The sequence below is a fragment of the Lemur catta genome, chromosome X (assembly GCF_020740605.2).
Source record: "Lemur catta isolate mLemCat1 chromosome X, mLemCat1.pri, whole genome shotgun sequence".
NCBI classification, from domain to species: Eukaryota; Metazoa; Chordata; class Mammalia; order Primates; family Lemuridae; genus Lemur; species Lemur catta.
Window position 1 is genome coordinate 58,651,647 of NC_059155.1, and position 13,112 is coordinate 58,664,758.

The 13,112-nt window shown below is 42.8% G+C and overlaps 1 protein-coding gene across 2 annotated transcripts in view; it reads right to left on the reverse strand.

Annotated features, from left to right (window-relative positions):
* Positions 1-12,497, reverse strand: part of DGKK (diacylglycerol kinase kappa) — a 106,912-nt gene extending 94,415 nt beyond the window's left edge. The window contains exon 1 of one of the 2 annotated variants that reach the window (XM_045538465.1): positions 11,865-12,497. In XM_045538465.1, the coding sequence (XP_045394421.1) occupies positions 11,865-12,437 (573 nt within the window). In that variant the 5' untranslated portion in view covers positions 12,438-12,497. The remainder of the gene's footprint in view (positions 1-11,864) is intronic. The other variant, XM_045538466.1, reaches the window with a different exon arrangement.
* Positions 12,498-13,112: the final 615 nt, after the last annotated feature.

Sequence of the window (13,112 nt, forward strand, 5' to 3'; positions counted from 1 at the left end):
ACTGCCTTATGAATTTAGTCCAGGCCCCAGGCTGCTTTTTGTCAGCCAGTGGTGAGACTAGCAGGTACTCAGGTTTTGGGGTAGAGGATTTCCCTCTGGCCAGTCTCCTCAAAATGCTCTCTCCGTTGGCACAGGTAAAATTCTGCCCTGTGCTGTGTTCTCCTTTGTCAGGGCGTCCCTGAGTTTCAGTGCAAAGTCCCACAATCACTTCACTCTCCCTCCTCTGGGCACACTGGGTGTAGCACTGCCGGAGGATGGTGGAGGGGTGGCATAAGCAATGCAAGACTGTTTTTTCTGCCCTCTTCAGTGCCTCTTTCCTTGATATAATGTTAAAGCTAGGTAGAAAATTTAAAAAAATAGCTAGGTAGTATGATTGCTCACCTGATTTTTGGTTCTTGTGAAGGTATGTGCTTGTGTGGATAATTGTTGAATTTGGTGTTCATGCAGAGGGACGATCAATGGAGGTTTCTATTTGGCCATCATGCTCCTTCCCCTAAAATTCTTATATCAAAGCTAATTTTCTATCAGGCAATCCCTCATATCTGAATATAATCCATCGCTGAAAACTAGTTAGATGGTGAATTTTGGATAGTGGAAAACTTTGTTCCATTATTTAAGTTGGAAAAGCAATAATACATTCCCATTCCATCTAAAAACCTCAACCAATTCCTTCAAATATCACTAAAACACTCTTCAATGCCCATGTAACAATCTTCCAAATATGTAACGTTATAAAGCATTTAAAACACCAAGTACCTAATTATTGAACACTTACTGGACTAATTAGCAGATATGTTTGCATGTAGTTCACAATGATGCTGTACAATACTGGATAAAAAGAAACAAACAGGGCCAGGTGCAGTGGCTTACACCTATAATCCTAGCATTTTGGGAAGCCGAGGTGGGAGGCTTGAGCCCAGGAGTTGGAGACCAGCCTGAGCAAGAGTGAGACTCCATTTCTACAAAAAATAGAAAAATTAACTGGGCATTGTGGTGCACACCTGTAGTCCCAGCTACTTGGGAGGCTGAGGCAAGAGGATCGCTTGAGCCCAGGAGTTTGAGGTTGCAGTGAACTATTTATGATGAGGCCACTGCACTCCAGCCCAGGTGAGAGAGCAAGATCCTGTCTCAAAACAAAACAAAACAAAACAAAACAAACAAACAAACAAAAGAAACAAAAAAGCAAACTGTCAAGCTGTCTAGAAATGTCTATCTTTGTTTTCCATCATTAAAAGAAAAGATGGAGGAACTAAAAAAAATTAAGTGCTGGTGAGGGATTGTGGAAAGGAAAAATAAGGCTTTTTCAAGAATGCCTAAAACAGAGGACTCACTAGTGAGAAGCAATATAATAAGAAAACCATGAAGAGAGCTACTAAAATTCGTGCTTTGATTCCAAATGAAACCAAGTGAAGTTCCCCCCATCCCCCAAAAAAGTCCTGGAGATCTTGTCACCAACTTGAGTAAATTAAAGCAGAGAAGACCATAGCAATGTCGAAACTATCATTTTAATTAGTCTTAACAGTCAAGCGGAGTAAGTAGTTTGCTGCTAGAGGTGAAGAAGAGAAGAAAGGGACAGAAATATCCAAATTCTGGGTAAGAGAAAAGTTATGTTCTACTCAAGCCCGGCAGGAGGGAAATTGTCACAGTAAGCATTAATTGAGGTTAGTGAGAAGGGTACCAACTTGTTAATTTTCTGAAATCAAGAATCTTATTCTTTAGCTTCATTTACTTCCCTCTTTACTGTTTATGCTTAGCTGTTTTAATAAGGCTACATCACATTTTCCTTTATTCTGCAACAGACATGTACAGTGTTGTGAATAAACCATGAAATAATATGTTAAAGGTCCATAATAAATGCAAATGACACTTATCAAGGGAAAATTAACAATCAAGGTCATTATATAATGGGACTCAGAAACTACTGTTAGATTTGGGGTTCAGAGGATGGTGCCATGATGCTGGAGCTGACCTCAGAACACTGAGGACTCAACTGACAGAGCCCAGGGTTAACGAAAACTTTCCCAGTTTCAAGTCTCTCTACTCACAGACAATTAGCTTAACAAATCTTACTCAGCAGGTACCTTTCATTTCCTGCCTTAAGCTAAAATCCCAGAAGAGAATAGGTAGAGACATTAGCAGCCAGAGAAGGCAAATGAATGAACATCCAGGATTGTGAATGTTCCTAGTTGAGTCTTGGAAGTGGTACTTTGATCCCCCTCTTATTCCTGGAGGCAGGGGCCAGGCACAGTCCCCAGGCCCACTGCCTCGTTTCAAAAGAACAGTGCAAAGCTCTGGGCAGGTGAAGCATCAAGCCAGTCTCTCAGAATCCTGCAATATTGTTTAGGAGCCTCTTGTCCTACCCCTGTGCTTGAGGAAAACTGGGGTTAGGAATCCCTGTCCTCAGGGGCCAATATCTCTTTTACAGGCTCTTTAAAGCAAGAGGCTTAAACAGTAAATGCCTATAATGCTTCGGAAGATGAAAATCTCTAAAGAGTACAGGCAAGGCTGAAGATGCTGATCTTACTTAGTAATGCATTACACTTGCCTTTTAAATCACCGATTCAACCTTGGTTGGATTGTATACAGTTTATTAACTCTCTCAATTTTCTAGCACACTTGATTAATGAAAAGTGGATGAATTGAATATTCTACCTCCTTATAATTATCACTAATGTCCTCACACACACTTATTTCCCTTCTGGGTAGGAGGTACCCAGCTGAGCATGATAAAGGTAACTTTGTGTTCAAGAGACAAGGCCATTAGGATTTTTTGTTTTTGGCATATTGTTAAAAGTGACTCAATGGAGCCAAAGAAATTTAGATTTTCCTTTTGGGAATTTGACAGTGGGAAAAAGGTGGATTTTGTTTGCGGTTTCCTTCTCTGAGGCCAAGTTACAAAAACTAGCTGGACAAGGGAAACCTGAGTGTCCAAGAAAATGCAGCAAGTAAACGTGAGATCAAACCACCTTTTGTATATGGGAGCAGTCACAACAATTGTATCTACATAAATCTATACTCTTATTGCTTTACATAGCAAATACATCCCTGAAAAGTTATGTTTCAAGCACATGTTTGCCAATCAGATCATACAGAACTTTGACTAGATAAACTTTAAGCTAAAATTAACAAATGTTTCCTAAATACAATGTAGAACAATGAACATGATCTAATAACTAAGTGTGTGTGGGGCGGGTAGAGTGGGGGATGTGGTTGGGGCAGGGAGAAACCAGAGACACAACTGTACATTCCCTAAAGTCTTACTGCAGACTATGAGCATATATTCAAAAAAAATAAATGAAAAATATAGCAAAATATTAACAGTGATTATCTCTGAGTAGTGGGGTGCTAGATGATTTTTATTTACTTTAGGAAGCATTTTTGACTTTCCACATTCTCTGAAATTAGCATACATTCCTTTATTTTACTATATTGAATTTTAGTTTAAGAAGAGGTATGCTAAGGCAGTGGTCCCCAACCTTTTTGGCACCAGGGACCGTTTTCATGGAAGACAATTTTTCCATGGACCAGGAGATGGGGCAGAAGGATGGTTTCAGGATGATCAAGCATACTACATTTATTGTGCACTTTATTTCTATTATTATTACATTGTAATATATAATGAAATAATTATACAGCTCACCATAGGTTGGGGAGCCCTGCTAAGATAATTGACTATAATAGCGAATACCTCAGTAAAGCATCTGGTAAAACAAATAATCACCACCTGTATATTTGTTTTGGTAATTGGTTTTCTCATTTATCAGTTTTGCTTCAAGAAAGTCTCATCTATGTGATTTTGTTCACCATAGAATCCTCAGTGCTGAGCGCATAGCACACAGAGCAGGTATTCAATTTTGTAAGAAACAAATGAATTTTAAAAATTTGGAAAACATTAATTGAGTCTTATTGTGTCTTATTCTTATAAATATACTTTGCAAATTTTATGGATTTTCAATAATCAAGCCCTTTATCACCATACAAGAATAGACATCGAAGCCAACACATGATGAGAAAACCACTGTAGAATGGTTCACTCCCGTTATTGAATTGGCTAATGCTGCTTCCCTGCTAGGTAGGGGCCTGTATCTAATTGGAAGTTAATAGCAAGAGTGTCACTGTTTATCATCAACTCTTGATTGTCTGTAGTATTAGAGGGTAACAATGATGCAGCTAATCCTCAAATCATTTCTGTTTGCTTTGGGAAAGAGGTATGATTTTTCCCCAGCAGGTTTGCCTTCCTAATTCTTTTTTCCTTGGACAGGGTTTGCCTTTCCTGAGAGCACAGCCTGTGTCTGGCTAATGGGGAGGGCAGCAGGAAATGGGCCAGGGGCAGAGGGAGGCCAGCCTAGGATTAAACCACCCTTCAGCCTTAGGCGCTGAATTTAAGGTTCACTGGCACCTTTGAGAGGGATATTACCTTTTCTTTGTATAACACTTACCAGTCTGTAGAGAGGGTGGGTAGAGAGGGCACTTTTTCTTAGAGGCCAGGCTTTTTCCTCCCCTCTCTTCTTTGCTCTTTAAAAAATCTCTTTAGGAGAAGAAAAGTTCAATGGTGTTGGTGAGATTATGACCAACTTGCCTTAGGTTAGGAGGATTTTTCTTCTTTTTCTTTCAATTTTTTTTTTTCCCTTTTGGATGTGGAGAGGAATAAGGTCTATTGATTTTAGTAAAGTTGAAAGTATCTTTACTTTACTTTAGTAGATACTGTTATGATGGAAGGGTTTTTTTCTTTGAAAATATCTCAAGGGAAAAGATGCCTTGTTTTGGTGCGGTTGAGGGTGCACCTCTCTTTAAGTTTGGAGGATTTCCATTTTTAAAAAAATAGGTTTTGTTGAGAGGACCTACAAAGGCCACTTGTTTTAATGAGGTTGGAGAGCCCTTCCTAGTAGGATTTTTCTTTCTTTCCTTTCCTTTGAAATAATTTATTTGGGACAAAATTAGATTGGGAACATCTCTCCTTGAATAAATTTCTTTTTCTTTCCTTTTTTTTTAAACAAAAAGAAATAGTGAAAAAAAAAGAAAGAAAAAGAAATAGTAAAGTCTGGAAGATAAATAAGGTCCCTGGGATTGGGTGAAATTGGGTGCATCTCCCTCCTTGAAGAAGCTTGAGAAAGAACTTTTATGTGTTTTTTTCTCCTTATCATGGAGAGTGGAGTGGGTTGATCATCAGGAATAATATGCAGTTTCTTCAGTAAGGTGTTGGTGCATCTTTCTAGGGGAGAAGTTCTTCCTTTCAACCTTAAAAAATGATCCCTTGATTTATTTTTTTCTTCCTCTCTTTCTGTCGTCCTCTATTTCCTTTGCTCCCTCCTCTCCCCTTTCCCTCTCCCTCCCTCCTTCCCCCTCTTTCTTTCTTCCTCTCTCTCCTCAACCCTCTCTCCCTTCCTTCCTCCTCCTCCTCCCCTTCCTCCTTTCTTTTCCCTCCCCTTTTCTCCCTCCCCCTCACTCTTTGTCTCCCTCCATCTCACTCTCTCCCTCTCTCTGTTTCTTTCTCTCTCTCTCCCTCCTGTCCCTCTCTTCCTCTCTCTCCCTGGCCCCTCTTCCCCTCCCCTCCGCGCCTCTCTTTTTTGTTTTGAGAAAAATATTTTAGGACTTTGGTGAGTTTGGGGGCATCTTCATTCCCTAAGAAGGAGATTTCTCTTTTAAAATATCCTATTCAAGTTCTTGCTTCTTCCCCACCCCCAATTCTAAATGTATTTGCTTGTTTTAAGGAAAAAAAGGCAGCTTTTTTGAGGCTGGGGACACTTTTACTTAAGAGGACTTTCTTGGCTTTCTGTCTCTCCCCTACCTTTGCTATTTATTCTGTAAATTTTAAAAACCCTATATTAAGAATGAAGCTTTTGGCAAATTATATGAATGTATTAAATTATCACATGTACCCTGAAAATATGTATGTCTATTATATATCAATAAAAATAAAATTAATTTTAAAAAATAACATTAAAAAGAATAAAGCTTTTGAGTCTGAGTTAATTTGGGTTAATTCCCATTAGAAGGATTTTTTCTTCTTTTAAAAAAATTGCATTTGTTGTGTTTTTATGAGAAATCCATGGGTCTTTGTAAGGCTGAAGCACTTTTCTTCTTTAAGAAGATTTTGTTTTTATTTCATTAATAATAATATCCCCTTCACAAACACAAGTACCTTTCCATTCTCAATTTTGTTTTAAATCTTAAAAAAATTGTATTTTAAGAATAAGTTTCATGTTCTTTGGTAATCTGGGGGAGGCATTTCTTTTGTTTCTATTTTTCCCTTTCTGTGAATTAAAAATTCAAGAGCTTTAGTACAACCAGGGACCTGTCCTTTAATATTTCTTTCTTTTTAAATTAAAATATGTGTATCTAGAGGGAGGATTAGTAAATTTCATTGACTTTGATGATTTTGAGAGTGCCCTTTGAAAGATTTCCTTTTGTTTGTTTTTCTTAAAAAAAAAATTGAAGGGGTGGTAAATAAAGGTTATTTTCCTTGGTGAGGTTGGAAGCTCTGTCTTAAGAGGATCTCCCTTTCTTTTAGTTCCTTTTTCCAATTTCTCTTTTTCAATTCGTTTGTGGGAGCATAGTAGGCTCATTATCTTGAGCTTGGGGGGATGGGATGGTCTCTTTCTTTTACTTATTTTTAAAAATTGAGATGTAATTTATATAACATAAAATTCATGTACATTTTATATAACATAAAATTCATAACATGTACAATTCTGTGGGGTTTAGTGTATTCACAAGGTTGTGCAGCCATCATCACTCTAATTCTAGAACATTTTTTATCACCTCCAAAAGAAACCCTGTACCCTTAGCCATTATTCCCACTTCCCCTCCAATATTCCTCCAGTCCCTGGCAACTACTCATCTCCTTTCCATCTCTAAGGACTTGCCTATTCTGGACATTTTATGTAATTGGGAGAAATAATATTAGGGAGCTTTGGTGAGATTAGTGGACCTCCCCTTTGGAAGATTTATTTTTGCCCCCATAATTTTCACAAGGGATTGGGCATGGGCCGTGGAGTGCAAATAAAGTTTATATATTTCATGAATTTTTTAAGGTTAAAAATACTGCTTAATTTAAGATGATTTCTCTTTCTATTCATTTTTAAAATTTTCTTTGGAGGATATAAGCTTCATGGGCTTTGATGAGGATGAGGAGAACCTTCCTTTAGAACTTTTTGTCTATTTTTTACTTAAAATAATTTTCAGAGGAGAGATAAGTTTCATCATCTGGGGTCACTGTCCATTTTTTTTAAAAAATTCATAAATTTGTTTTTTCTATTTTGAGAAGAAGGTCTATTTGCTTTGGTGAAGGCAAGGCATCTTCCTTTAGAATGGCTGCTTGCTTTCTTTTTTTAACCCTTAAAATTATTTTTTTTCCACTGACAGAATTACAGTCAGTGGGCATTGGAAAGGTTGGGCAACCCTATCTTTAGCAGGATTTCTATTTATTTCCTTTCCCCAAAAAACAAAAAAAGGTCTTCATGAGTAATCAGTTCAGGGTCTCTGCCTCTTCTCTTTCCTTCTCAGGTTCCTCTTCTATGCTAGCCTCCTCTGGGAGCACCAGAAGTAGAGCAGCAATCACTGCTTTGGAAAAAAATATCAGAGCTGATGAAATGTCAGCTAAAAGACTATTCTTAGACAAATGAGGATCCTATGTGTCACAGAAAGCCACATGTTGGATATTGTCTAAAAATCCACAATAGATAATTTAATCATAACATCCTATTAGCCGTCATGTTTCATTTTTGCCCTTCTTCACTCTGCTGCCTTGTTCAGGGAAATAAAAGGGTTAATAATGCAGAGGAAACCATTCTGTAAACTGTAAAGTGCTATAGGAGCAGAAGGGATTATATAATCCTTATTATAATGTCCCTGGATGGTTTCCTGGCCTCTATGGATTTTTTTCTCCTTTCCTTGGAAGCACTTTGGATAAATGCTCAGCCTTTTGGGCTGCAGATCTGCAGAAACTCTGGGTGGAGATTAAAAAAAAAAACGCATAAGAATTTTACTCTCAGAAAGGAAAGACCACTGACCAAATAAATACCTCATTTTCTTTTCTAGAACATCCTGCAGCAAATGCTTACGAGCTCTCAGAATATACCAAATAAATCAGATGGTATCATCAAAGCCTGGCAAGGAAGGGGGAAAGAACCGAAGAGGAAAGAAAGCAATTTAATCCTAACCTTCAACAGGTTAAACATTCGAATCTATAATCTTAAAGCTGTTTACGGTTACTGCAGATACTCTGTTCACTTAGAAAAAAAATTATTATGCCTGAAGCCAACAATATCATTAGTCTGCTGCTGTCGGGGCTGCATGGAATAAGGACACTTTCCAAGCCTTTTAAAAAAATTGTTAGTAATTTCCCTCTTAATTATGGTTCCAATATCCACTCTGAAAACAGAAAGATTGATTGACTGCATTTCCTTAAGGGCTATATATTCAGGCTATTTAAATAAGCATTTACTTCTCATTCTAAAAACCAATGAGAACGAATTTTCATTCATTCACAGCAGCAGCCTCTACTTTGCTGGAAATGGAATTGATAGGTTTCAAGCTTCAGCAAGTGTTTATTGAGCAAAAACATGGGGGGCTGCATTGTACTAGGCACTGAAAAAGATGGCTCCTTTTTTGAGAAGCTCAGAAATAGGTAAGATAATAAAATATTCAGGCAAGAATTACCAGACATCATCAACAAATGCTTGCTATTTTGCAAGAAAATATGTGCAAGAAATGTCAGTTTTGTGTGTAAAACTGTTATGTCATGGTTTGGGGATAGTGGTAATTACTGTATAGTCATCAGGAGGGATAAACAGACCCCTTTCACTCCCCCACAAATAAAAGAAACAAAAGTGTATTTCTCCCAAGATTTTCACCAATCCCTCATATGGTGTGATTATAATTTCATACCTAGTCAAAACTCAATGAATAAAATATATACTGTCTTTCTTCAAGCACAACTGAGAGAAGAGAAACAAATAGGGTCTACTTCATATAAGCCCCCTCCCCCCAAGAGAGTTATACAATTGTTAAAGAACTAATTCACACATCCTTATTTACACTTGCTGCCACCAGGTGGGAGACGATGGCTCATTTCCTGGGAATCAAAACATTTTAGAAAGGAAGGAAATAGACATGTTTGGTTCACAGACTGTGCTACCCTGGTAGCTACTTGGAAAGGAAACATGATCCCCCTTTTCTCAGTCTCAACCCTCATGCTTGGCATAGAATTTGTAACCAGCAGGTTCTGAAACCTTACTGAAAACCCAAAAAGAGAACAGGTACAGGCTGGTAAATGTTGCTTTTTTACTGCAATACCAGTCAGCAAAATTATCTGGGAGAAACTTGCAGTCACATTCAAATGCTTGGTTTTGCTCATTTCATCCTTTGAATTATCGGGCTAATTTCATGGCTGCTATGTAGGATTTCACTGTGTGATGAGACCTGTATTTTGTTTTGTTCCCTGAGATTTTGTATGTGAGGGTGTGTGTGTGTTTTGTTGTATGGTTGTTTTTTATCAAGCTTGCCTAACGGAGGCAGTGTTTGAGAACAATGCCACCCCAGCTAAGATGGCAACCTGTTTGCCTTGAATGTTAAGATGCAAGCCAGCTGGTTGTAGGTGCTATTTGTCTGAGTAGGGTGCAGCAGAGAATGATTCTGTCACTGAAGATCAGATGTTCCCAACTGCACCAGAGAGCATACTGATATTGAGGGTGTTGTAAGAGGGTCTGGCTCCCAGCAATTTGAGCATTTACCCAGATCCTTTGTATCCTTCAGAATCCTCCAGAGCCACTGATTAGTTAATCTACATGGCCTTCTTGATGGATGGTCAGGGTTCTTAACCCCATCCTACAGATAAGTGATTCAACAAATGTCTGGATCTACCAAGGACAAAATCAAACCCCTGGGGTCCTGGTCCCTGCCAGTGCTGCCAATTGTCTGAGTGGGCACTATGTAGAAGAATCAAACCTGATTCCCCTTAGCTTGATCCTCATCTGTCTGGCAACAGACATTTTCCTGTCAAACTGGTAGGAGATGCTTTCACACTGGGGGATACTTTTCATGCATAGGTTGGGCCCCCAGTAAGCCTTCCAGAGGCCAAAGAGGAGATGTATTCACTGGCCATCCTAGTAATTACACCCCCAGGTGTCCGTTTCTGAGCCATGTTATGGAAATGTCTCTTAAGATGGCCACAGGTCAGGTGATTCTGGCTAGTCTCTCTCCCACCTGCTTAATGCAAACTCTTCCAAAAAGACAAGAGCAAGCACTGGGTTAGGGTGATCTCCCTTGTCCAGTGGCCCCTCCTTTCCCCTTCTGGAGATCACCGCAGGGAAGGGCATTTGCACCACCCCCTGGTGAGAACGGGGTGTTTTTTTTTTTTAATTTGTCTGGGTCCCTTACCGTCCTATTTATTTATTTTTAAACCTCTGCACTTATCTTCTGTGAAACTTTTCGCTTTAGCCTTCCTCTTTTTCAGTCGTTTATCACTGCAGATATTTTGCAGACTCAAGCCTCCCTCCTCAGAAGTCAGTAAGCAACCTGCGCTTCCATTTCGTTATGCCCATTTCTGCTCCCTCCCCACTACAGTCCCCATTCTACAAGTGTGCGGTCCACAGAAGAAGGTTCCTGAGCCATGTCGCTACGTTCTGCCAGGCGGCAGGACGGACAGACATTGTTGCTGTGTTGTGTTATTCGTTTGTTTCTCTGTGTGTATGTATGTGCGTGTGTGTGTGTATGTGTGTTTTCCTTCAGGGGAAGCTAAATTGAGGTTTATGAATGCATTATCATGATTTTCACAGTTTCGTGGAACGAAGTTTAGGGGAAAGGAAGAGTAGGGGGAACAGGGAGAAAGCAGGAAAGACAGACTCCCGCTGACGAGCAGATGGGCTTTCATAGGTCCAAGGCAAATACAGAAAACCTTCTTCCTCCCTCCTTCCCTCTGGGTGAGTGCTGGAGGATTCTTCACTCATCTTTTTGCCCCCCCCCCCGCTATGTGCATTGGTTTATAAGGCGTCGCTGTAGATTGGTAGAGAGGAGGGTTCCCATTCACACGCTCTCAAATACCAACTCCTATTTGCGTGTCTCTAAACCAGGACTCCTGTACCATTCCAACTGGCCCTGGGGCGGGATTCCAGTTGCCCGTTTGAGACACTGCGCATCATTGTATCACTGTTTGCACCTACCTGCTGGGAAATCCTGCAGACAGATGGAATGGTGGCTTCAACACACGCATGCTCTCCCCCTCCTCCCGGGCGAACCCTGCCCTTCCCCTGCAGTGCGCGGGGGCGCCGCCCATCCCCTTATTTCCACAGGGAGTAGCAGCGCCCAGCAGCCAGCAGAGGCGCCGGGCACCTCCCCGGAGCGCTGCCAGTTGCGCTCAAGCTGAGGTGCCCCCTCCTCAGTGGCAGGGAGGGGGACAAACAGGCGGCAGCTCCGCAGCTTGGGCCTCTGCAGCAGTGACCAGGGCTAAGAGGTGTGTCCCACCGCCCCTACTCAATCTAGTCCGCAGTGTACTGGGGCCAGCCCCAAACACTTTTCCAGATCTCTTGCACCCCCCCGAGGGTGTCTTCCTCCTCTTTTTCAAGATTATTGGCGCTCACTAGCACTGTCGCTTCTCCCCGTGGGGAAAACTGCTATGATTCTCACCCCCTGCTGTCACCCCAGTTTCTAGCCCCAAACAGCCCACTCTCACTTCCCACATGTTGCTTCCCGCCTCCCAACCGCTTCCCACTCCCCTGGTCTCCCCCATCCCTACATCTTTCCTAGCATCTTGGCCAGCCAGTGGCAGCCAAACGGGATGCAAGGGGTACCCCGAGTCCCTCAAGCTCCATAACCATCCGACCTCGCCTTGTTGCTTTCCCTGCTCCTGGGGATCTTTTTCTTACCTTTATTCTGGACCACGACATTGGCGATCGAGGTGATGGAGATGACAGGGTCTTTAGACTCTTCTCTCGAGTGTCCACTGGACATGGCAATAGACATGGTGCTGGACTGGGCTTCGGACCGGACTCTGGAGCTGCCTCAGGGCAGGACTCTAGGGCCGGTTCTGTGGCAGGTTCTGGGGCCGGTTCTGTGGCTGGTTCTGGGGTCAGCTCTGGGGCCGGTTCAGTGGCTGGTTCTGGGGCCGGCTCTGGGGCCGGTTCTGTGGCTGGTTCTGGGGTCAGCTCTGGGGCCGGTTCTGTAGCTGGTTCTGGGGTCGGCTCTGGGGCCGGCTCTGGGGCTGGTTCTGGAGTCGGTTCTGTGTCTAGTTCTAGGGCTGGTTCTGAGGTCGCCTCCGGACAGGGTCCTGGAGCAGGCTCTGGACAGGGCTCTGGTGCCGGTTCTGGCGAAGGCTGGAGGAGCGGCGGCGGAGCCGGTGGCGGCGGCGGCCACGGCGGCGGCGGCTCCGGAGACTCCGCGGTCTGCTCTCCATCCTGAGCCCCGGCAGTGCCCTGGGCCGCGGCAGCTCCGCGGTCCATGGCTGCACACCACCTCAGGTCTGGGCAGCCCGCGCCCCAGAGCTTGGAGGGCTAAAGTACCCTCGGGCGGCCCGCCCACTCCAGTCCGACAACCCCTCGCAGGGTGCCAAACTTTCCCCCGCCGTGTTCCATGGCTGGCTCCGCTCTGAGGTCTGACTGGGGGGCGCTCGGCGTCTCCCTTTGCTGGAACACGCCCCTCGGTGAGCGCACACCTCTTCGTAAGCAGCCACGGGTCCGATGGGCGGGAAGCAGAGGGGCTTGCGAATGCGGACTGGGCAGAGCGCTTGATGACCTCCTAGCGACGCGCAGGAAGGGGGGGGCGACAAAAAGGGGAGGGGTATTGGAGCTACGTGGGGGGGGGATTGGAGCCCAGCCGCGTTTAACCCTTTAGTGACGCAAATGGAAAAAAAAAAAAAAAAACAGAGGCGAAGTTGAGGGTCTTTGCAATCCCCCTAACCACTCAGCCCTGTGATGCTGCTCTAACAGCTTCCATCCTGTGTCTACTCTCTCACCTCAGCAGCAGGTGAGCCTAACCTCGGACCAATCTCTTGCCCCCAATCTCCAAGCCTCAGTGGGCAAGTAATCCTTTTTATCTAACCTGGGAAAAGAATTTAAGCGGTACGGGGTTGGGGTGTGCCTGTGGGGGGTGGGGGTGGCTGGAGGTGGTGGAGGGGG